This window comes from Gossypium hirsutum, chromosome A03 (genome assembly GCF_007990345.1).
Source record: "Gossypium hirsutum isolate 1008001.06 chromosome A03, Gossypium_hirsutum_v2.1, whole genome shotgun sequence".
Lineage (NCBI taxonomy): Eukaryota > Viridiplantae > Streptophyta > Magnoliopsida > Malvales > Malvaceae > Gossypium > Gossypium hirsutum.
The window spans coordinates 113,085,043-113,111,077 of NC_053426.1; the positions used below are offsets into that span (position 1 = coordinate 113,085,043).

Below are 26,035 nucleotides of genomic sequence, written 5' to 3' on the forward strand. Positions count from 1 at the left end.
TAAAATAAATAAACCATACATGAAATTAAAAAAAATAACTCTTAATTTAAAGAAAATAAACGTAATTATCTAAAAAAAATTCAAACTGAATGCATATGTTTTCTTTACTGAGAGGTTTCAAAAAGATAATTAATAAATCAAACAGAAAAATATTGAATGTTACATTCATTTTGAAATTTTTTTATATAATTACGTTTATTTTTCTTAAATTAAGAGTTATTTTTTAACTCCATGAATTATTTTACTAAGTTATATAAGTAATAAAATTACATCACATTAAAAATATTTCAGATATAAAATTCTATGTCATCCTATTAAATTTTACTACAGCAATTTCATCAAATATGTTAAAAAAGTAATTTAAAAAAATAAAAGTTGATGGCAAAAAATTGGGACCGTTTTGCCAAAAAATATAAATATTAGGGACTAAATTTGTCGTTAAGCCGTAATATTAATAATTTATAATATATATATATGATTAGAGTTTTTTATAAATTAAAAATAATATTTGTGTTTTCAGTACGAACATTTAAACAGTACACCCATTATAAAGGCTATCGCAACTTTCATTAAATGGAATTTATTTTTCATAAATGTTATGATTGGATTCAAGTGGGAAAAAAAAAACACATTCAAAAAGTTGCTATTTTCATATATTCAATCAATTTTCTCGGATTAATTAAATAATGGCGAAATTCAATTCAAAGGTGGGGTTTTTTTTTTTGTCTAAAGGGCAAAGAAAAAAACAAAATGAGATGGACCTTAAATTCCGAGATAATTTATAATGTTTGGTTTCCAATAAAATGAAAAAAAAAGTTTAATTTAATTTTAGTCCTTCTATTATGTCAAAATTTAGGATTTAATTTCTTCATGTTATTTTGACATAATTTATTTTTTATTTTTATAATATTATTAGCATATTTAAATTGATAATGTAATTAGTTGATGCTTTAAAATGTAGATGTGAGTTTTTTTTAACTTTAATTAATAATAAATTTACAAATCAATGGAATGCTTATTACTTATTTGAAAAAAGAAAATAATTCATCAGTTTAAGCATATAGATAACATTATGTTAAAATATACTCTGAGTTTCTATATTTTTTGTATATTTAAAATCTAACCTCTCTATTTTTATTTTAAAGAATTTAGTCCCTCTATTTTTTAGATTTAAAAAATTCAAATTCAGTTGTTAACAATGTTGAAATACATTTTTGTTAAATTCAATGATGTTGGTAGGCAAGTAACAAAATCAAAATGCTACGATGAACCTAAAATTCGAAGAAAAACTTTAATGATGTTAAAAATTGTACTATTTTAAGGGTAAACTAAATTAGTAATCACCGAACTATGATTTTTTTTTTTTAGTCACCCAACTATGAAATGTTATAAAATGTGCACTCTTCAAATTAAAGTAATAAACCATAGTTGGGATTCCTTAAATTAAAGTAAAAGGATCAACTCTTCAAATTCAGTATAATATAGGGGTTAAAATATAGATTTTACCAAAACTTTATGCCGTTTCCTTCAGTCAGATAATGCAAACGGAAAAGTCAAACAGGGCAATTTAGTCTTTGGTTGGTTTTATAAGCCTGCTTTTCTGCTCTGTAGCTCCACGCTCCATTAAAAAAAAAAAAACATCATCAACTCCAAAGAAACCATATTAAAGAAAAAAGAAAATTATAGAGTAGCCTTTTTTTTTCTGCAATTTTTTATTTTATAAGGGTAAACCCGTGAGCTGAATTGAATGTGGGTCTGGAGTCCGGATTAAGATAAAAAAAGAAATCATAGAATACAAAGCTTCAACAAACAACACTTTAAAGAGCCAAAAAAACAAAAAAAAGGACTGTTTGTAGTTGAATAGTTCTTACTTTTGATCCATTTCCAAAAACCCAGATGTTATTTCAATAAGGTTTTCTGGGATTTTTTTTTGTTCTAGATCTTGCCTTTGGATTTGCTGCATGTTTCAGGTATATAAACATGGATCTCACTTTAAATCTTTGTTGTTGTTTTTTTTTTCTAATTTGTAGTTAAAATTACCTTGTTTTTAACTTTTAAGATTTGAATATGATATGGGTTTTTTTTTATTGCAGATCTTAAGTGGGTTTTGAAGCTTAAAAGCTATGGCGGTTTGATCAGATTCAGGCTTTGAGATTTTAAGGTTTATTTTTTTTTGGAATTTATTTTTTGCACTTAGGCTTCTGGGTGTGGGTTAATTCTATAATCTTAGCTGAAAAATCATTTCCACTTATGGAGAAAGTTTGGAAATTTTGATGGGAAAATATCTTTTTTTTCACTAAATATGTACTTTGACTTTAGCAACAATGCTTGATTTAAATGGGGTTTTGCTGCTTAGTCCAGTTTCATGAACAATAATGTTTCTTCTTCATATATATATGTATGTATGCATGCATGTATGTTTGTATACATACACTTGAAAGCTTATAAATTGCATACTAGGTGGATTCTTTGCTATTTGGGTTACTGAAAATGTGTTTTTGCTTGTTAAATGTTTAAAGTTTTGCATCCATTAGGACTGCTAGGGTTCCCATATGAAGCTTGCTCTCGTTTTTTCGTGCTGTCTTTTTGTTTTCCCTTGTGGTCGGAACTGAGTTGTTTTCGTTCTTTATGTGCAGCTGCAGACTCGTAACGTACTTTTATCTGAAATCTTCAGAAAAAGGCATTCTAATTGAGCTGGCTTAGCTTTCTGCTTTGACAAAAAAAATGTCCTTCCGTAGCATAGTTCGTGATGTGAGGGATAGTTTTGGGAGCTTGTCTAGGCGAAGTTTTGATGTTAGGTTGATCGGGCATCATAGGGGAAAATCCCATGGTTCATTACATGATTTGCACGATGAGCCTGTTGTAGTTCAGAGCAGCCGGTGGGCTAACCTACCCCCTGAGCTGCTTGTCGATGTGATCAAGAGGTTGGAGGAGAGTGAGAGCACATGGCCTACTCGAAAGAATGTCGTTGCATGCGCATCAGTTTGTCGGTCGTGGAGATTCATCTGCAAAGAAATTGTTAAGAGTCCCGAATTCTGTGGGAAGCTTACATTCCCCGTGTCTCTGAAACAGGTAGGATCACTGGATCACCGGTTCATCCAAAATGTCTTTATTCTGATTCGAGTTGCTCCTACATGGACATGATGTCGAGACATAATCAGTTCTTACTATAAATCAAGAGCTCGAGATTGTTTCTCTAACTCTCTTGTTTGACTTTTCAGCCTGGGCCACGCGATGGAACCATCCAGTGTTTCATTAAAAGGGATAAATCTAAATTAACGTATCGCCTCTTTCTTTGTCTTAGCCCTGGTAAGTGTGATTCTCGACAACTGTTTGTTGCATTAAGTTGCCTTCGTTAAATGTATATATGATCTAATTATTGCTCTTATTATGGTAATGCATATCTTTACACAAGCGATGGCATGCTATAATTTAAGATGACTTAATTTGTTTCATGTGTCTATGAATCACCAATCGGGTTCTGTATCATTAACTTTAATTCTTTGATATCATTTCGAACCACCATTATAAAGATAAGCTGTTTATGTGCGTTTTGAAATATGCATTTTGAACTGCAGTTGTTTTAAGCATCTTATATTTGTCTTCGCATTTTCTCTGTTGTTCCTTCTAAGCTTACTGACATGTATTCTCTATTTGTTTTTACGTTTTCGCAGCCCTGCTAGTTGAGAACGGGAAATTCCTTCTTTCTGCAAAAAGGACACGTAGGACTACTTCTACGGAGTATATCATTTCTATGAATGCTGATAACATTTCACGATCAAGTAGCAGTTACATTGGAAAACTGAGGTATGATTGCGATATGGAATTCTAAAATCATTAGCTTTTGGAAAGATTATTCATGACTCGTGCAAATTTTCATGTTTATGGAATGTAAAACTATTTCTTTTTCTGGTTCCAGGTCAAACTTCCTTGGCACAAAGTTCATAATATATGACACCCAACCTGCCTATACCTCGACTCATGTCCCTCCACCAGGCCGGACGAGTCGAAGATTTTACTCCAAGAAAGTTTCCCCTAAAGTCCCTACTGGCAGCTACAACATAGCTCAGATTACTTACGAACTAAATGTTCTCGGTACTCGGGGTCCACGAAGGATGCATTGTATGATGCACTCTATCCCTGCTTCGGCTCTTGACGCCAGTGGTGTTGTCCCTGGCCAGCCCGAGCTTCTCCGTCATCCATTAGAGGACTCATTCAGAAGCATTTCCTTCTCTAAATCTCTTGACCACTCTGTTGAGTTCAGCAGCTCTCGGTTTTCCGAAATTGGCACATCTTATGATGATGAGGACGGGAAAATGAAACCCTTGATCCTCAAAAACAAGCCCCCAAGATGGCACGAGCAGTTACAGTGTTGGTGCTTGAATTTCCGAGGTCGAGTAACAGTTGCTTCGGTTAAGAACTTCCAATTGATTGCTGCCACACAAGCAGCTGCTGGTGCACCCACCCCATCATCTCAACCTGCCCCACCTGATACTGATAAGATAATCCTACAGTTTGGTAAAGTTGGCAAAGATATGTTCACCATGGATTACCGTTATCCGCTATCTGCATTTCAGGCTTTTGCAATCTGCCTTAGCAGCTTTGACACCAAATTGGCTTGTGAATAGAGAATATTATGATAGAGCATGATAATTGGTGGTCCCACTAAAACCAAAAAAAAAAAAAAACGAAAGATTAATGACAGACTTTAATTTTCTCCCCTTTTTTATTTTCTTTTGCCGCTTCTCTTTTAGGGTGACCATTGGTAGGATGAGAAATTGATACTGTTTGTGTTATTTGTAAGCTAATTTGTATCTTTGATGCTATCACCTGAATGACACAGGCTTGCATCGTAGTAAACCCTAAATCCTCTTTAATTCATGAATGATTAATCAAGGTGCTTGTTTCTCCTTGTCTTTAAGTGAAAAGAATGTTAACTTGAAGACTTAATGGGTACAATGTCCATTGAAATGTGGAAGAAAATAAGGTAAGAACAAAGGGAAATTGCAAGGAAAATGTCAATGATCGGAGTACCTTTGCCTGTGGTGACGCAAAACATGGCATGGAAATAACAGTGATGAATGTTAAGATGATGGCAGAAGACAGTGCAAGTTCATCAGCTTTGATGCTGTTAGATCATTGCTGCAAGTTATAATTCTTCATAAATTGGTGGGTAGAAGTATTACGAGATTGGAGTATTAAAGTGTTACATGTATCTCGTATAAAGATTAATTTTTAACAGTAAAAATAAAAAAAAATATCAGAAGAATCAACTTACTTTTTGATCTCAGATATAAAGATTAATTTACTCATTTTTTATATAAAAATAAAATACAATTTAATTTTTAATATCTTGTCTCTTAATGGCACCACGATGAGCTTTTATCATGAAGCTATAGATATATAATAACAAGAATAATGAGAAAGGAAGGCCAGAATATTTCCACTCGAATATTCTCATGATTCTTTTTGTACTAAATAATTTTGTATTAAAACCAGTTCTCTCAAAGCCTGCCCTACCATCTTCTCCTTCTGACATGATTTACACAAATGACAATCAGATTCTTTTTTTTTTCTTTCATTTTTATTCACAATACCTAACCTAGGCAAAATGCATCCTCTTCTTCTTCAACACCTTAAAACTTCAGTCTTGCATTGGACTTCCTATGCAAAAAGAAAGTCCCCAATTCCCAACAACTCTCAAAAGATCTTCCACATGGATAATATAGATCAAGCTTGAAAACCGAAACTTTGTTTTCGCCTTTCATAACCCACTTCAGTTTCAGTTTGGTTCTTGCGGTTATTTTCCTATAGCTTCAATAATGGACACAGCATTGACAAAGAAAAAAAGACAAGGCCCTGGTTGCTGATCATTTACCATTCCATAGAATGAGCTCGTCTGATAACACGACGCGGTCTTTGCTTCTCGTCGACGGGGACCAAGTTCTTCATCAACTGTATTTGGAAAATAAAAAGGTGTCAGAATTGGTACCAACCATCATCATCTTTCAAGCAAAAAGGACAATCATCGTTATGTTTTAGCCATACACAGCACATTCTCGAATAGGAACCATTATAATATAGCAATAAATTATGTCACCATAGTTCATAATTACTCAGCAGTGAGCTGATAAGCTCGTAGCTCATTATGATGTATGATGTGAAAAGAATTAACTCCAAAGTGGAAATGTATATGGCAAGCCTGTTGAGCTTCATGTGAATGTTCTTTTGCTAACAAATAAATAACATCTCCCAACATTTATCACCACATCAATGATGGGATATCTAAGAACTAATGAATTCATAAAACAGCTCAAGAAATCTCATTGAAGAACATAATATTATAGAATTCAAAGACTGAACACAGAGACATACCTGCTTAAACCTCTCCTTGTTTAGCTCAGCCTGCAAAGTACACTGAGAAATCAATATTGAAGGAAAATGTTCATGATAAAGATTCATACACTCATTAACAGTGTCTGGATACTACTTGACAGAAAAACCAGATTAAAATCTATGCATGCTAATGCTTCATTTTGAAACACATATAATTTTAATCAAACATTTAGAACATGAAATAGTTTATTAAATTGGGAATTGGGCTACAACTGAAATTCTTCCATATAATTTGAAATATCATATAACATAGCACAGCCTATGTACCTCTTCTCTTCGCAACCGAGCATTCTCTTCTTCCAGATGTGTTACCATAGATTCCAATTCAACAGTATATGCCTAAAATGTAAACAAGGAGAACTAGCTTCAACAATGAGATGAGAAAAAGTACTATTTATCTCCATTTTCTAGGCAACCAAACGGAATTTCGAGAAATGAGAACCTGACCTGTTTGCGTTCTCTAGACCTAGCAGCGGATTCTCTGTTCTTGATCATCCTCCTCTGTTTCTGCTGTGTCGCTTTATCCAAAGGAGGTTCCTCCACGGCGCGTCGTTTACCTCTCCCGCCTCCACCAGTTGGCACCACCACCAACCTCTGATGATCAACGCCACCTTTGTTTCCAAACGTCGAAAACTGACTTCCACCGCCGTTGATAACGGCAGGCTCCACGTGAAAAACACCTGCACCCACCTGATTAACAACTCCCCGGCTGACGTCCTCTTCCCTAACCGCACCAGCTTTCGTCAAAAAATCCTCCAAAGTCATCTCTTCAAGTTGACCTTCCTGCCTTTGATCGCCTCCGCCAGCCACGATCTCCTTCCAAACCTCGTCAACGGACTTGCTAGCCACATCCTTCGGAAGCGAGAAGCTACCTTCGCGCGAGATGGAACCACCGAGGAACTGTGCGTGGTGAGCGTCGGAACCAGTATTCCCCGTCGTCGACGGCGGAGGAGGCGGTGTCGACGGGTATATGTTTTTCAATAGATCGTCCATACTCATGGAACCAACGCAGTTCTGAGATCGGTTTTCATTGTTGTTTTGTTGGTTTTGGAGATCAGCGAAGAGAGTGGAGAGCGAAGAGCACAGAGAAGGCTGACGTGTCACATCGGGATTCGTCTGTGACGTGGTCGTGATCAACTTAGAAGACGCCATGACGCCCCCTCAATTTTCGGTGGTGTTTTTTTTTTTTTCACTTCGTTGCTATTAACTGTCGTTTGTTTTGGGGATCTTTCTTCTTTTTATTTTTATTTTCTTTCGGCTGATTGGATGAGAGGAAAATTGAAACTGAGAGAGAATCTTATTTGAGAAACTCTAATAAGCAAACAGCAAAAGTAAAGCAAAGGGGGATGAGAAGAGACTAGAGAAGAATAAAGCAACAGAAAAGGAAAGAAAAGAGGAACCTGCGCGCTGCAATAGATGGGATGACGCCTACTCAGCAGTTATCAGTATAATATACCATTAGTAATACATTATATTTAATTATTAATCTTAGCCACTAGAATTTTTAAAATTAACATAATAGTAACTTTTACTCTCAATATTTATAAATTATATTAATTAAGTCTTGATTTAAAAAATAATAATCCTTAATACTTACCTATTGTATAATTTTCTTTTTGCAATTTTATTTTCCTTTGAAGGTTAATTTCAAAAGGATGAAAAAAATATAAATATCTTGAATTTTAGGATGTTCCTATTTTTATATATATATATATTTTCAATCAAAATTAACTAATAAATTTGTTTTTTAATAATCTAATCTAAATTGACATGATGTATAAATGTTGAGGGTTAAAGTTGTTACTAAACCAATTTAAAAGTTGCAACCGTTAGCCATATATTAACCAAAAAAGACGAAATTAAATAGTTGTGTGATCAGTTTATAATTTTTCATAGTTGGATGACCAAAAAGAAATTTACTAATAGTTAGATTACTAACGATGTAGTTTACCCTTAGTCTTATGGGATAGAGTAGCATTTAGTCATTAAACTTAACAACTTTATTCACATTAGTCATGAAACTTTTTTATGTTCACATTATTTCTAAAACTTGGAAACTTTTCTCAAATTAGTCATTGAACGTGAATTCTATTAAAGTATCCTGATGTGACACTCAAAGATTATGCCATATCACCACTTGAAGTTTTAAAAAAATTATTTATAATTCTTTATAATCTTTTAAAATTTTAGGTGATAATATAGCACGATATTAAAGTGTCACATCATCATATTTTAATCCAAAATCAAGGATCAAATTGAAGAAATTTGTCAAGTTTCAAAACTAACATAGATAAGAAAAAAAATTAGGGACCATATTTGAAACAATTGCTAAATTTAAATTCCTAAATCCTAATGACAGTAGCATTTTTATTTTATGTAGTTGAATTTGAATTGATATAATTACTCGTAAAAATGAAAATTTTATTGTGAGGATGGAATTATAAGTGGAGCGATAAAATATATATGTTTGTGAAAGGGGATAAATATTAAAACCATACATGAACATTGGTTTAATGTGTATTTTGATATATGAATTTTGACTCGGTGTAATTATATACATGAAATTTGAATTGTAGTTCAGATGTGTACATAAAATTTTAATTTTAATTCAATCATACAAATTTAAATAAATGAGTATATATATTATTTTTATATTGGATTAATATTTGTGGATGTAATATATCAATGTGGAATGGTACTAATTTGATAATGTTGTTTGTGATTTATAAAGTTTTAATCGAAGTAAAATTTCATGTATAAAATTATACAAAATCAAAAATCATATATATATTATACACATTATATCAAAGTTCATATATAATGTTGATATTTATCCCTTAAGTTTTTAGTTCACATCGATTTTAGATTTGATCTTTAAACAATTTCTGTCCAACTCATATAAAAAATAAATTATAATATTAATCAAGTAAAATATTTTAAATTTTAAATCATAAAATTAAAATGCCTATAATCAACTTAAATTACCGATTGAGTCTTAGTTTAATTGGTATCAGTATTGTTGCCAGTGCAGGAGAACGTAAGTTTGAGTACGTTGAAGTATATTATCCTCCCATTTAAGAGTTTAAAAAAGACTATGAATAATTTTAACTATTCTATCAAAAGAACAAATATGGTAACGAAAGTTAAAATAAATAGATAGAACACTAAAATAAAAACCTAATTTCTACTTTAAAAAACTAAATTATAAGTTGGAGAATAGTAAGACGATCAAAATCAAAATTTGACCTTTATGTTTTCAGAGAGGGAAAAAAATTGAGATGGAGCATTTGAAAACACGCGCTACAAGCTTTCAAAAAAAGGCCACGCGCTGAAGGAAGAGCGTGCGCCAAAATAGGCAAAAAGGCTGGATTGCCGTTTTTATAGTTGAATTCTGCCGTCCCGAGACGATACGATTTCACATTGGAACAATCCAATCAAAACTCTTTGAGTTATTTATAATTATTAATATTACATTAATTAACATATTATTGTTATTTTAAATTATTTTAAATTAAATTTAATAAAATTTTTAAGTAAAATTCAATCAAACAAAATAAAATCACGAAATTTAATATAAATTTAAAATATAATGATAAATTTATCTCTAATTAATAAGATTAAATGATAAATATTAATTAAATTCAAGTATAATGGTAAAATTGAATTTCCATTTAAAGTATAGTAACAATTCTGTATATTAGCCCATTTGATTTTTTCTTTTTTACATATGCATTAATTGAGGAGAAATATGTAATTTCAAGTTTGTTGTAAATGGCAAAAAAGTCAAAAAGAATTGATGAATCTTTTCTTCATTGTTTACGACTTATTGGTTCTTCCCTTTTAGCACTTTACGTGTACAATTCTTCAATCTCGTCTCACGCACCTTTCCTTTATTCACCAGCACGCTTTACATCTGCATCTTCTTTTATTTATTTAGGTAAAAGGACCTAAAAAAATATTTAGTAAAAAATAAAAAAAAATAATTTAAAAATTACTTCTAATCGAGTCATCAATGATTAAAATTAAATCAATCAAGCTCATTCGTTGATTTAACATATGATAGTATGAAAAACGAAAATGCTAACATATTGAAACATGATAGAACACATGGATTATTATATCGATGTGTCATGCTATGCTTAAGAAAATTAAAAAAAAAATTATAAAAATTTTTAATAATCAAATATATGAAGGTTGAAATATAAGTGTGTTATACTTCTATCAGAGCACAACATGTGACAAGTTGTTGGATAATTCACGAATAACCATTTGTAAGGAATGGTTCGAAAGTAATCATTCGCATGGAATAATTCATAGGTGACTTTATGTGAATCTTATTTAAGTTAACCTATAGACAGTTCTCTATACACTCTTCGTTGGGACCATCAAGGCACAACCACCTCATATGACCTTAAGGATAAGAATGTCAAAATAGGACTACATAGTATACTCCATGGTGACAATTTACCTGCAGTGACACTAACCATATAGTGCATTATACCATCGACAATGTAATACTATAGAAGGAATGAGAAACCCCTTATATAAGTGTACGCGAGGAACCAATGATCAACTTTTCTCCCCAGCCTTACATAGCAATCCTAAAGTATCCTCCTCCTCCTTTCTCCTTACATCGATACTCCATTTGTCATAGGTAAATTGACATTTCCTTCCACCATCTTCTCCTCTCTATCGATTACTTGTATCAACAAAAGTAAACAAATAGATTTATTATTAAATTGAATGTAGATACCTTGGCATTGAATGTAATGTTTATTACTTAAAGAAATTACGAGATAAATTGTCAAATTAAGGGGCTAATGTGATTAAAAAATTTAAGGATAAAATTGAAAAAGTAACAAATTCAAAGACTAAAAGTTACTTCATCCCTAATAATAAATCAAATATAAATACAAATTGAAAAAAAAAATCACCAAGATTTATTTAAAAATTGAAAAGCCCATTAGCAGGCAAATCCAAATCATCTCACAACCCAAAAGAAACAGAAACCCGTAACCCAAACCTAACCAAAATTTGGTGCGTAAGAGCCGAGCTCTAAAGCTCCGAATGCAGTGATCGTCGCTTAAACCTTCCCTTTGTTAAACCCACATATTTCCTTCCCAGTCTCTTTCTACTCTCCACAACCGAAGAGGAGGGGGAAAAAAGCCATGGCTGTGGACAAAGATAAGCTTCAAGAAGAAGCTTCCATTGTTCGTTTTTGTAAAATTATTCTTGGCTGGGACTATTTTCGCCTCCTCAAATTATCTAGAGTACGTTTCTCTCTGATTTTCCTCATCAAAATTTCAATGTGTGTGTTTTTTGTTTTTTGAATTGTTTTTGGAATTGGAATCAGAAAAATAACAAAGATGAGGCGACGTCGGCTTTAAAAGAAGTGAAGGATAGCTACAAAGACGTTGATGATTATTTGGCTACTTTCGAGCCGCTTTTGTTTGAGGAAGTCAAAGCTCAGATTGTTCAGAGAAAAGATGAGGAGGAAGGTAGTGTGTTTTTTAAGTCTCTGTTTGGTTCGTGAGATTTTGCAAAAACAATCCTTCTAGTTTCTTTCTCATGTTTTGTTATTAAGCATTGCAGTGACTGATTGGAAGCTAAGGCTGGTTATGGAATGCAATGAGGCTGATGGATTTTACTTACCTGCGATTACTTATGAAGCTGAGGAGGAAGAATCGATATCACAGAATGACCTTTTGCTGCTTTCAAAAGAGGACGTAATTAATGCTTCATTTGATCCTTGTTTTTGCTATTTGCTCACTAAAAAGTTGCTAAAATGCTAAAGCAATTGATGGAAACTGAGATTATTAATTTTTATAAAATTGAACAAATTAACTAGTAATTGTTCTTTGTAAAAGTAAAACATGCGTTTTCTTTTCTCAAAATAATTCAATTTCCAAAAGAAATAATCAAGAAGGATCTGCTTCCGTTGTTATGCTATACTTATATTGACACCTTTTTTACTTATAAAGTTTCTATCTGTTTTCAGAAGTGCATTCTTGACTTATATTAATTCAACTAATCTGGTCTAATAATGGTAGAGAATATCGTTGGTAATCTTAGCCATGTCATTGGTATTCATGATATTTTCCAGCTATTTGTTGACTGAAAGGGATTTTTATTTTCTTTAATAAGGGAAGAACGTTGAGTGGGATGAAATTGTTAAGAGTCTTGATTAGGCTTTTGCTCTTGCAGTTTAAAGAGGGTAGTAAGAAACTCCCAACAACATATGCATTTGCATTGGTGGAACATAGACAAAAGAATCAGCTTAGACTCAGAATGTACTTAGCTGGCGAGTTCACACAAGTAAATCCTGATGTTGAAAAGAGTTCTGCAAGGCTGGCGCGTATGCAAGCCCTTATCACTTCTACTGCTAATGCAGTGGACAAACGATTGTTCAGTATAAAGGTAATAAGATAACCATGTCTTTCCTGCTTTGACCATGCTAAAGTTTTACTTCTGCCCACATTCCTTTATGCATCAAATACAACATGTTGATAGATGGAGGTGCCCAGTGAATCCTATATCTGCTGAGACATATGGTTAATGCATTTGTCCTGCAGATTTGTAGTTTATCAACTATAGCGCGTGAATATATAGCTCTGCGATCAGTTGGTTCTCTTCCTTTCAAGGATTTAATACTTAAAGCAGCAGAAAGAGATCCTGGTTCTGAAGACCAATCCTGGAAAATTTCTGGATCCCTAAAAGATTATTTTAAGGAGAATCTTAACAAATCTCAACAGGAAGCTATACATGTAAGTCTTTGGTTAATTTATTATGCTCGATATTTACATGGTAGTTCTATCCTTTATTTTTTTTATTAGTCTGTGCAGTTTTAGCTTAAACAACTACTTTTTTGGTTCTACCTTATTATTGATCTTCTCATAACCAAAGATATTTCATTCTCTCTGTTGCAGGCTGGTCTGTCTCGTAAATCCATTGTCCTGATACAGGTTTAGCATCTCACTTAGTTTCTTCTTTTCGTCTGTTGGCTATTTTTTTCAAAAGAAAGAACAAAAAAAATGGAGGAGAACTCTTTGTTTCTCTTTTGGCACTATTCTGTACCATTCCAATTTTTTAAAATCAAAATGATGCGGTCATTCTTATAAGCACTGAATTGAATAAGTGGATGTGAAAATAATTGATATGTCCATGCCATATTACAGACCTGCACAGAATTGGTGAGTTGATGAAAGAAAATAGGAGGTGAAGTTTTAATGTATTATCTTTCTAATGTAAGTGCTGCACATTGAATTGAGTTGCAGACAGAAGACTGTATTTTGATTATTTAAATGAATCATTTTTAATTGCATGCATTTTCTTGAGTTCAAGAGCTGCAAAAATCCTGTATTAGAATTGGGGATTGAAGTTGACTTGTAAAGCCATTTATCCAGCTCAGTTATGGACTTATAATATAACCTTGTTGGAAAGCATTATCACTATTTGTTACAGCCACATGCATTGAGTTATGTTGTAGGTGCCTTAATTTTGGTTAGCTGACCATGTACTTTTTCCTAGGGGCCACCTGGAACAGGGAAGACACAGACCATCCTTGGACTTCTAAGTGCTATTTTGCATGCAACTCCAGCAAGAGTACACTCGAAGTATAAATTCTGCTTTCTTTATTTTCTTAGAGCTAGGGCAATGTTTCACTTTTAGGAATAAACCAACAATTGCACGTATTTGTGCTCATACCTATCTTCTTATTACAGGGGTGTATTGCTTGAGCTAAATCTTGGACCAGAACTACCCATTGAAGAAAAGTATGTTCTGAATCCATTTTTCTATGCCTGCTCCTAATTTAGTTGACCATGGATGTCTTGAATTATTTTATTATCTTCCATGCATGTTCAGTTGGGTTTTGTGTAGAAAGATTTTATGTTATCGTCAAATGGGGATTCATCTTCAAATGACAATGCACCTGAAAGCTTCCCTCATATGTTCTCCTAAGTTAAATGAGATTTTAAAAGTTATCCTTTTGTCAAAGACATGATTTTAAAAGTTTTCCTTCTCTCTAAGTCAATATAAATAGGTCACGTGATATGCAGACTTAAGTTTTACATTTTTCTTTACATAGAGTGGTGGATTTCAAGAGAACCCTTGCTAGTGCTTTTGCGCCTGAAATTGCATTACATGATTGAGTCTGACATGCCCATTTTCTGCTGACCTATCAGACTCTAATGGTTCTGCATTATGCAGATACAAGCATTGGGGACGAGCTTCTCCATGGTTAATGAATGCTAATCCCAGGGATATTATCATGCCTATTGATGGTGATGATGGTTTCTTTCCTACCTCTGGAAACGAGATGGTGGGCTGAAGTCTTGATATTGGTTTGTTAGCTTCTGACAATGTGATCAATTATCATCTTCTAACTTTAATTGCTCTGCAGAAGCCAGAAGTTGTTAATTCCAGACGGAAATATCGCCTACGGGTGCTGGTATGTGCACCATCAAATTCTGCTCTTGATGAGATTGTGTTACGTCTTTTAAAAACCGGTATGATTGTTACCGCTCTCTTGTACTTCTCTAGAGAAAAATAGCAGATATATAGGTAGTACTAAAAAACCATTTTCCAACACTCTTCACTGGTTCCTTTTTTCTATTCTATTGTACCGAGCTTAATCATCAAGCTTATGTGAAATGGTTACTGCAGACTAGATTCATAAAATATTGTAGTTTAAAGCGTATTGTTGTTCTTGAAACATGGAAACCAGAAGGTTATTTTGTTTGATCACTGTTGTTCTTTAAAAACTTAACCCAGCATTTAACTTGATTTATGTCTCTCTAGTAAACTTGATTTAATATATATTACAAATTTATTCAATCTTTTGCTCTGTATCCAGTTTTTCAAAAACTAAAATGAAAAGGTGATAGACCAAAAAAGCTAGGTATTCATTTGAAAAGAGTAAATGAAACCAGTCAAGTTGGCTTGCTATTAGAATAAGGTAGATTGCTTGAGGTAGGTATTCATATCATCGTAAAATCCTGGAAGTGCTTGACTAGGTATTTAATGTTGTAAATTATTTTGGAGGGTGGGATTATTGTTGGTTTGAAAGTTGTCTGAAATGTTTTCAAGTGCATGAGCTTATCATCTGGCTATCATTCTTGATGTAGTTACACATTATATTTTTCTATCTTCTACAGGTGTTCGTGATGAAAATGTTCGCGCATATACTCCTAAAGTTGTTCGCATTGGTCTTAAACCACATCATTCTGTCGAGGCAGTCTCCCTGGATTACCTTGTATGTATTCAGTTTAACCTATGGAACTTCATTTATTATTGTTATGATGAGAATACTCCTAAAATTGTTCACCTTGGTCTTAAACCACATAATACTTTAGAGGCAGTCTCCATTGATTTCCTTGTATGTGTTTAGTAACCTTCAGAGCTTAATTTATCACTGGTAACGAGCATGGTCACTCTGCATAAGTGTTAGGTTGAAGTTCTTTCAAGTGGAACTTTTATAATCATTAGGCAAGCACTGTTAAAATCATCAAAGCATAGAAAACTATCAATTCTTTCATAACTTCAATGACATGATGAATTAGTTGGCCAAGGAAGAAGAATTCCTGAAAGGCATCTTGAAAGAGAAATTTCCTTTGCAGGTTAATCAAAAGAGGGAGTTGGCTGGTGATAAGCCGAAACAATCTTCCACAGCAAAGGATATAGACAGCCTTCGTGCTGCAATTTTAGATGAGGCTGTCATTGTATGTTAATCTGATTTGTCTTGACGTCTAAGTCCAATATATATGGTTAAAAACTTAATTGCCTCTTTGTACACTTGGTAGGTCTGCTCCACGCTCAGCTTCAGTGGTTCAGCATTGCTTTCTAAACTTAGTTCTGGTTTTGATGTTGTTATAATTGATGAAGCTGCCCAAGCTGTAAGACTCTAAAATCACTTTATTCTTTTTGATCATGAATGTTTGTTTTTATGTGAGTGTGATCTTGAATAAACTGCATCAGTTAATCCTTAATCTATTCTATGCTAGTTTTTCAAATTTTGGAAAGAGTGGAACTGTTCTTCAGTTCTCAGGATTTTTTCACGGACATTGGACATTGTTTATCTGTTCTTCAAAGGCATTGGAGGAGCCTTTATCGAAAAAACTTTTGCTAGGCAGTCACTAGTACTCATAACTAACAAATTGTGTCCCTAGGAATACATTTGCTAGTGATTTAGATGGTGCAATTCTCCTCCTTTATCCCCATCTTGTGCTGCCATCAATTACATGTTCTTGTACAGGTGGAACCTGCCACTCTTCTTCCTTTGTCCAGTGGCTGCAAACAAGTATTTCTGGTATAATGCCAATGCTTTTTCCCATATGGTTTTTTTATTCTCTAGTGTCTACGTTCCTGTTTCTAAATCGTTGAATAATGATTGTTGTATTTCTCCAAGATGCTACAAATACTAGTAATATTTTCTTCATCTATCAGTTCCTTTATAGGACATAGGTATTAAGTAATTATAACCTGAAATTTGTAATTTATCATCATTATAAAGAACCATATTGAAAAAGCAATGAAATTAGTAAGGTGGTTGAGTTGATGTTACAGTGGAAATGGTGAATTAAAATCATTAAAATAGTAGTGCTGCTGCTCTAGGTTCTCCTGTTCTTCATAATGGCAATATTTTGTGATTGTGATGATCATATAGGAATTGAACATGATAGGAAGACATTGATGGAGAAAAGCCAATTATTTCTGAATGACAGATTCTACATCGATTTTCAACTTGCAAGATACATTTCTAGTTTGCACTCATTATGCAAATTTGATTTTTTCTAGAATAAAGAAAATTGACCTTTAAGACTTGTGAATCTCACCTCTGTGTGAAATTCTTTTGTAAAGATCTTCATTCTACAATGTCTAGAAAAGCTTCACTGCTCACATACCAACTGTTTGATATTTACATTATCTATTATCATATTTTCTTGGGCAATGTTATTAGTGCAGTTCATTAATTTATTAATTTTCCTTAGATAGGTGATCCAGTTCAATTACCTGCTACTGTAATTTCACCCGTAGCTGAGAAATTTGGGTAAAACACTTTTTTTTTTTTTGAAACACTTAATCATGTGCTAAAGGTGACTTTATTTATCTTTATTCCTATATCTTTCTATCTCATACATGTCTTACTTTTGAAGCTATGCCACGAGTTTGTTCAAGAGATTTCAGAGGGCTGGTTATCCTGTAAAGATGCTTAAGACTCAGTATCGAATGCATCCCGAGGTAAGATAATAAATGAACATTGATATCACTTATCCAAATGAAAAAAATTATGCTGAAGCCTTAGATTGTCTAAAGTATCCACATGATAATTGATGGTTGATAGTTCTTTGAGTGGATCTAATCTATTTGTTGAGCAGATAAGAAGCTTTCCTTCAAAAGAGTTCTATGATGAGGCGTTAGAAGATGGATCAGATGTCGAAGATCAAACTACTCGTGAATGGCACAAATACCGCTGCTTCGGACCATTTTGCTTTTTCGATATACATGAAGGGAAAGAGTCACAACCCTCAGGAAGTGGGTCCTGGGTAAATACTGATGAGATCGAGTTTGTCCTTGCCTTGTACAATAAATTGATAACAATGCACCCAGAGCTTAAGTCGAGCTCTCAATTTGCTATTATAAGCCCTTATAGACATCAAGTCAAGCTTTTACAAGAGAGATTTCAGGAAACTTTTGGGGTGGAGTCCAAAAGGGTTGTGGATATTGGTACCATTGACGGTTTCCAGGTAATCTTCTTGTGCACTGCTTTCATAAACTTATGTGTTTTTTTTCTTAGGCGCAGCCAAGTGAATTGTTGATAATTTTACTTAGACATGGATGGATATAGTATGTAGTTTGTAAAATCTATATTCTTGATATCTGGTTAATTTTATCTTTATTTACTCCTATGAAATTAATTGACACGTAGCAATGTGAAAGTTCCGAAGAGTAAGCTTGATCAATGGCAATCATATCTCGAACTATTTCATCTGACAGGATACATCTAATAGCATATAGTATCTAATAACTTTTATGCATAATAGATCTATAAGACTAACACATTCTCTGTTTTCCCTTTCAGGGACGGGAAAAAGATGTTGTAATATTTTCTTGTGTGAGGGCTAGCAAAGATAGAGGCATAGGCTTTGTGTCTGATTTTCGGCGAATGAATGTCGGAATCACCCGAGCAAAGTCTTCTGTACTGGTACTACGATATATACTAAGCCTAGTCGAATTCAAAGTTCCGCTAAATTATATACTTTATAACCTTTTTCACTGTTTCTACAGGTGGTTGGTTCAGCATCAACGCTGAAGAGGGACGAGCATTGGAACAACCTAGTAGAAAGTGCTGAGGAGCGAGGATGCTTATTTAAGGTGGTGTTCTTTTTACTAAGTCATTTGAAAATTCGTACTGTCTATTTACAGGATATAATGTGTTAACCAAATGTTACATATGAAACGATTTTTTCTTTTTTGAAATGAAAATTTTGGGGAAGTGGGATTGGAACTCTTGGATTAAGTCAGTTATGGTAGGTTATGATTTTAAATATGAAAAATATCATTTTTACCCTCTCTACTTTTTACATAGTTATATTATAGAAAAAGTTATGATTGTAAACAATCAATATATTTAATTATTTTCTTTCCTTTCCACCGATTAACCAAACAAAAATGGTTAAATTTATTGTAATTTCCTTTACATTATTAATTTTAACAATCCAAACAAAATAACATATAATCCTTTCCTTTTATGTTCTTTACTTTCTTTTCCTTTATAATTATCAACCCAAACATAGTGTAAGTTGATCAGTTAATTAATTAAAGTACGAGATTGATAGGTTAAGTTGGTTTTTTAACCGAACTGATCAATTGCTCTCTTCTACTTTGAACCAAATGCCTAGGTTGAAATGCATGCATTGAGATATATATTGCTAAGAAATTTCCTTGGTGCAGGTAGGGAAGCCTTATACATCATTCTTGAATGATGAATATCTAGAATCGATGAAGGTTATTAACAAGGATGCACAAATGATGGAAGATATGGATGATCTTGATAATGATAATGTAGCAGCCTATAATATGGCTGGAGATGCTGATCAAGCTCCGGTGGAAGACAATGATTATGGAGATGGAGATGGAGATGTAGGAGGATATGATGATGACTGAACACAACTATCACAATAGGTAAGCTTTTATGCATGCTTTATTCACCATCTAGAATTCTAATCAGAAACCCTTTTATTTTGGTTCTTTGCTTTCATTGCTTGGTTGGCAATCTAAATCACCTTATTTTACTAAGAGCTATAGATGGGTTTCTTAGGGGAAGGAATGGTAATAACATTATCCACTTAAAATTTGTCACGTCGATTCCTCTACCTTCTCTTGTTGACCACTTGTTTGGTTAGTCCCCGCTTAAAATATACTTTTGTCAGTAATAATTTTTTCTTTTTCTTTTTTCTTTAATGTGTAAATATTTATATATATTATAAGAGCCGATAAACGTGTTTTGCACTACAAAAATCTAATTGAATTTTTTATGAAACAATATATTTTTCTTATTAATATTATCTTAATGAGTGATACTAAGCTGAGATTTTGTTATTTATTTATTTATGTTTTAAGGACAGATTTTGTTTAGTTGAAATAAGAAACTAGGTTCATTCTGTGTACTTACTGGTTATGCTTTATGTTTGGGATTTATTTTCTCTTTAATTTGGCATGATTTATGATTTGATATTTTTATTAGTAGATCTAAATTGATGATATTGTTAAAAGTAATAACATGATTTTTTTTATTCTTTGAAATTTTTAATCATATTTAACAAACAATATTAAACATGAAATTTACGTATTGTTTGAAGGTTTTTTTTTTTAAAAAAAAAGAAATATGGAGTCATTTAAACTTAAGAAAGATCAAATCATATCAATGTAAAAAAAATAAAATGAAGATTAAAATTATAATTATAATTAGAAAGCATTTAACAGCATGGCATAGACGCCACTGGAAAAACAGAAATAGGATGAGAGAAAGAAACTTGCCAGTTTGATTTAAGATTAAGAACAGAGATGCACATGCAACTTTACAATGGCAATTAGAACTTTCTTTCTTTTCTCTTTTCTTTTTTCCATTTTTTCCCCTTCCTTCAAACCGAAGAAACCAATACAAAAATCAGCAAAATCTTAGGTTGGGAACAGGGGATGGGCTAAAGGGTAGCAACAAAAAATTGAAATTCCCATTTAGAATCTTCTCATCATCATCATCTTCTTTGCCTAAGCTTTACCTTTTTTTCCTTTGTAATACTCAAAACCACGTGCAATGTCCTGAATTCTAGCCTTCCTCCTCCCCCTTCCCCCCCCCCTTTTTTTTTCTTTTTCAATTCTTTTCTCAATCCAGTTATGGATAGAGAACATTGAACAATGAAAAGAGAATTACATACCTTTTTTTTTAAAAAATAAAACCAATATGAATTATAAGTTAGGAGTTTTTTTTTCTTTTTTTCTTTTAAACATTCAATCCTTCAAATCCACATTGCTTGTATGTAAGTGATTGCTTCCTTGGACTAATCACTATTGCACAATCCACTGATACCTGCCAAAACCCAATACAATAATTCCAAGATAAAGAACAATAATAATTAAAGCAAATTGAAAAATCACAATATGATCGTGTAAATGATTGAATGTCAAAATTTTGTCATGTTTCTAGACATCGCTGATAAGGGAATCGTTTTAAGTTTTCAAAGCATGTGGAGAGATCACATGATGATAATGAAAGTGAGGATTAAGGTCAATGAAAATGGGTCCCTATAATATATATGTGGTTTTAAACCTATTTTTATTACATTGTTAAGGCTGCTTCATGACTAAGAAATGATGTGTGAGATGTTAACAAGAAGCTTCATAATACTTTACTTTTAATCCCTTTTTCTTAAAAGAATTATTAAAGCCTTAAACATGGGCAATGGACACTTGTGTTACCCATATCTACTGACACATTTAAAAAATAATCGTACACGTATTTGAATGTGAATATTATTAATATTGTCCATTTAAAGTTGAAAACCTAAATGCCTAAAAACAAAGTGGGAGTATCTCGTTAAATGCGTAGTAAGATAAACTATTTAACCTACGCCTTATAGTATATAGGGCACCTTTGGGTGAGAGTATTACCACTCGACCTACCTTGTTCACTCTTTTTATGCTATAGGATATAAGTTCAAGATCAACCATATACAACACTCATGACTAAACATCTAACAAAAGATTCCCACTTTGTCTTCAAGAATTCAAGTATTCGACAATGTTAGAAGATAAATTCTCAACCAAGAACAATACCGAACTTATAAATAAACTTATCAATTCTCGATGGAAAACACTTATTTCGAAGGAGAAGAAAATCCTTAATCTTCTCTCATATGAAATAATTTTAAACAAAAACTAAAAATTGCCCATATAAAATATATAACTTAATTTCAAGCACCACAGATACAATAGGACAAAGGAATTTTCAAGTACAAGTAAATTTTGAAAATGGGTTGAGGTTAAAAAACTTGTGGATCACACAAGAAAAAGAAATTTTCATGGAAGGTGGATCGCACATTGTAGAGAGATAGGAAGTAAAATGGGACCAAGTGATAGCCCACCATTTACGAAAAATCGCATGGTGAGAAAAACCAAAAACCAAAAACAAAACAAAAACATTTTTCATTTTTACCCCATAAATAATTAAAACTAACATACTATTATAACCAATTTATTTATTTATAAGTTAACATATATCATAAATTCATATACTCTTAATAAATTTAGAATTTAGTCCCTTATTTTTAAAATTTTAAATTTTAAGTCTAATTATTAACAATATTAAAGTTATTTCATAAATTCAGGTTTATTATATCATTCTTTTAATTATAATGTTACCAATTGGGTTTTTTTTAATTTCAAAATATCACATCAATAATAATATAAGAAAATTATATTAACAATCGGACTTAAAATTTAAAATCTGAAAAATAAAATGATTAAATTCTTAAAATTAAACATATAAAAATTAAATTTCAAATTTATAAAAATTACAAGAAAACTACATCATACTTTAACCTTATTTATATTCATGCTCTTACAATTACCCAAAAAAATTATTTTATAATGTAGTGTAATGTTTATTTTTCATAGTATTATTGCATGAAGGAAAAAAAAGAAAAAGAAAAAAGAAGAGAGGCTAGGCGCACGATAGCTATAGGCCATTGGTGTATGTGTGGGTAAAGCGCGTGGGAAGCAAGCTAATTATTATTACCGTTAATTAAAAAGTTAAACATAGCTTTAATCTTCTTTTAATACGTGTGCCTTATTTTTCAGTGTTCAGACAACAAATAGTCAAATACTACTGTAAAATTGCAGCAAAAACTAAGTACATTCCTCTATGACAATGAAACGACTAAATGACATTTTTTATCCCAAAAATCAATGGAGATAATTTAGAGAATTATTATTGGATAGGTAAAATAAAAGTAAAAAAAATGGACAAAAACAAAAGCATCCAAGAAAGAATGGTGCATGTTAGTAAGAAACAAACAAAGCCCAAAAAAAGTTGAATGGGGCAGTAAGTGGTGGGGATGGCGGTAGCTAAAAGCAGCCACCGACTAAGCGACACCTTTTACGGCGGGTTTTAGAAAAGAAAACTGGGTTTAACATAATCAATAACGTAAGCTTATAATTGAAAGCAATGGAGAATAATAATGGAAGAGAATGAGGTGACCTGGACGCCAGGAGAATCGAAGTTTAATACACGGATCTTTGCGCCGACGTCACCGAGAACTCGGAGCTGAACACGGTCATAAATGGAGGCGTCTTTGATTAAATCGGTGGCGTCAGCTTGCATTAAGTTAGCTCGATCAACGGCGATGGTTGCTTCCACGTTACGAGTACTATGAGCTTGTTGATAAAACCCAGGAACCGAAGCTTTACCCAAAGGGATCCCACGGTACATAACGGTGAATCTAGATTCGCCGTATTTGATCCCCACTTTGTTAGGATTTACCGCTGTGAAAAGCATACGGATGGTTAAAGATAAAGAAGCGGTGGTTGGGGTGGTAGCGACGGCGGTTGCGGTACCGTCGAAAGAAGATGGAGTAGATGTTGAAATGCCCATGTATTGAACCGCTACTTGTTGGAGATCGAACTGGGGTTTTTTGGGTTTAACGGCGAGGACAATGATGAGGACGATAGCTAGTACAAGAAGTGCTAAGAAGGAAAAAAGGAGGAAAAGGCAACAACAACAGCCTTTAAAAGAGGCGGAGGAAGAGGAAGAACGAGGGTAGTAAGTATGGTGGCGTTGGAGTGGTTGAGCGGTGATGGAGTGGCCGTTGGGGTGGTGGTGGTGGTCACCGTTAGCGGTGGATGAACGCGTTTCTGTGGCTTGGGATCGATTATGGTTTGGATTCATGTTTGTAGGTGGCATTTTTTTTTCTTCCTTCCTTCCCTCCCTCACTCACTCACTCAGTCACTCGCTCGTTTGCTCACTGGCTGACTCACCGATTCACTCAGTATCTCTTACAATAGCTCAGCTACAGTGGTTTCTTAATTATGAAGGAGACTGTGAGGGAGAGAGAGAGGGAGAAGAAGAAAATTCGTGACCCTTTTTCTTTTTCGTTTCGTATTTTTTTTTTGGTGACTTTGCTTGCTGTGAGAGAGATTGAGAGAGTGTAAATTATTAAAAAGAAAATTAAATACTAAATAAAAACCCTAAATCCAATAAAAACTAAAAATTATATATTTTTATTTTTTTAATATTTAATATTTTATATTAATGATGATGTTATTTTATAATTTATCCATGGTGCATAAAATTTATCATATATTAATTTTATAATATATTATGATCGTGAAATGAATCAAATTTCAATGTTTTAATATAATTTTTTTAATAAATAACATTTAATCTTTAAATTTGTTTTTAAAATATTAAATAAAGTTTAGTTTATTTGAGCTAAAACATAAATAAATAATTAAGTATTAGTTCAATTAATATAATAATAATATAAATTCTTAAAAATTTCAAGTTTAATTAAATTTAAGTAAATAGAATTTAATTAATTAATCATTTAAATGTTGAAGGTAAAATAAAAAAATATTTCAAATACTGAACTTAAAGAATGGGAATTAAATAATATTTTTTTAAGTAGAAGCTTTATGGTTGATTTTCTAAGAAAAGTAAGAAGGAAAATTGTTATTAATAGAATTTTCATAACAACAAAAATAAATAAACATACTTTCAAAAAATAAACATGTTTTTATTTTAATAAAAATTTCATATTCTATTAACCAACTAATATTCTCTTTAAATGAACATAATAGAAGATTTGAGGCTGATGATAACTTCTTTTTTTTTAATGTATCAACAAAAAAAATTAGTTTTTAAAGAAAAAGAGGATCAAAATAACAACTTTTTATGTTAATGTTATTTTTTATTAAAAGTAAATAAAAATTTATTACTAGAAGGAACTAGTATAAACTTAAACATAAATAATAAAATCAGTAATAAATAGTTGAGTGCAATAATAAAGTACATCACACTCCTAACAAAAAGATTCATGTTCAAACTTTGAAAATAACATTATTGAGAAGGACAACTATGAACCTCGAATATAAATCGTTCATAAATAATCAAAACCTAACATACTAACACAATTTTATAGAAATAGAAAACAGAAGTGTTTCTTTCCCATGTGGATTAAGCATATAATGTAATGCATGTCAATTTCAATGTAAAAGTCAAAGGCTATATATCTATGAATAGAAAAATAACAGTCCAAATCCAATTAAATAACTATCATAGAGCCAAAAATATAAGAAAAAAAATGTCTTTAATTATAAACATCTTTATCTAATTTTTAATCACAGTTACTTTTGGAACCAACTCAATTTTTAGTAATATGTTGGAACTTCCATAAAGTTTGTTGGTTTAGGGGTCTATTGCCCCTTTTTTTTCCATTAAAATTTTTTTAAAAAAAAGCTAACTCAATAATTATTTACAACTAAATCTTCTTCACTCATGTATAAATATAAATAAATGCAAGCTTTGTTCTCTTTTGGAATTATATTAGTAATCATTGATGGGTTCTTAAATGTAAATGGGCTGTCTTTTGTGGGTGCTTTTGGACTAGTGGACCACACTTAACACTTCGTAACAAAGTATAAAAAGAAGACATTAAATTAATGGGTATAATTCATGATTAGAAACCTATTATACATTTTAATTATTTAATAGTTAATTGCACCAAAATACCCTAAAGTTTAAAACGTTTCAATTACATCCCTATACTATGGAGGTTATAATTTTTTTCAATTACAAACATCTTCATCAGTTTTATAATCTAAGAACAATATCAAAAGTGATATTTAGATAAAAATCTTCAAATAATGATAGACTCCAAAATTTAAACTTGATCCAAATATATGAGATAAAAATTCACTTTCAAATCTTCCAATTATTTGTTTATTTGCTTACTTTTATATAAATATAAAAAATTCCTAATATCACTTTCAACCGGAACAAAATTAAGATTGATCTTAAATTGTTTAAGATTCTTCAAGGGATGCAATTTTATCCCAACACTCTCCGTCCACAAGTGCCCATTTA

General features: G+C 32.2%; 4 protein-coding genes across 4 annotated transcripts; 2 read left to right on the forward strand and 2 right to left on the reverse strand.

The window, feature by feature from the left end:
- The first annotated feature begins 1,599 nt into the window (after window positions 1–1,599).
- LOC107908604 (tubby-like F-box protein 8) lies at window positions 1,600–4,908 on the forward strand. Its single transcript, XM_016835820.2, has 6 exons — window positions 1,600–1,970; window positions 2,094–2,161; window positions 2,637–3,072; window positions 3,222–3,309; window positions 3,675–3,807; window positions 3,920–4,908. Exons 3-6 carry the CDS (start codon window positions 2,725–2,727, stop codon window positions 4,626–4,628), a joined length of 1,278 nt encoding a protein of 425 aa, XP_016691309.2. The 5' UTR covers window positions 1,600–1,970; window positions 2,094–2,161; window positions 2,637–2,724; the 3' UTR covers window positions 4,629–4,908.
- Window positions 4,909–5,440: 532 nt separating this feature from the next.
- On the reverse strand, window positions 5,441–7,814 carry LOC121222473 (G-box-binding factor 4). Its single transcript, XM_041103334.1, has 4 exons — window positions 6,844–7,814; window positions 6,664–6,735; window positions 6,376–6,405; window positions 5,441–5,955 (listed from the first exon to the last, which is right to left on the reverse strand). Exons 1-4 carry the CDS (start codon window positions 7,546–7,548, stop codon window positions 5,875–5,877), a joined length of 888 nt encoding a protein of 295 aa, XP_040959268.1. The 5' UTR covers window positions 7,549–7,814; the 3' UTR covers window positions 5,441–5,874.
- A 3,638-nt stretch (window positions 7,815–11,452) lies between these two features.
- Window positions 11,453–20,835, forward strand: LOC121222476 (probable helicase MAGATAMA 3). Its single transcript, XM_041103339.1, has 20 exons — window positions 11,453–11,666; window positions 11,750–11,894; window positions 11,989–12,122; window positions 12,601–12,813; window positions 12,969–13,160; window positions 13,323–13,358; window positions 13,924–14,009; window positions 14,118–14,168; window positions 14,605–14,716; window positions 14,798–14,903; window positions 15,552–15,649; window positions 16,014–16,115; window positions 16,197–16,289; window positions 16,649–16,702; window positions 17,385–17,443; window positions 17,550–17,634; window positions 17,772–18,140; window positions 18,476–18,598; window positions 18,682–18,768; window positions 19,348–20,835. Exons 1-20 carry the CDS (start codon window positions 11,565–11,567, stop codon window positions 19,558–19,560), a joined length of 2,460 nt encoding a protein of 819 aa, XP_040959273.1. The 5' UTR covers window positions 11,453–11,564; the 3' UTR covers window positions 19,561–20,835.
- On the reverse strand, window positions 20,416–24,151 carry LOC107908602 (uncharacterized). The gene is made up of 2 exons (XM_016835818.2): window positions 23,153–24,151; window positions 20,416–20,983 (listed from the first exon to the last, which is right to left on the reverse strand). The coding sequence occupies exons 1-2, from the start codon at window positions 23,852–23,854 to the stop codon at window positions 20,897–20,899; spliced, it is 789 nt and encodes a 262-aa protein (XP_016691307.2). The 5' UTR covers window positions 23,855–24,151; the 3' UTR covers window positions 20,416–20,896.
- Between the last annotated feature and the right edge of the window lie 1,884 nt (window positions 24,152–26,035).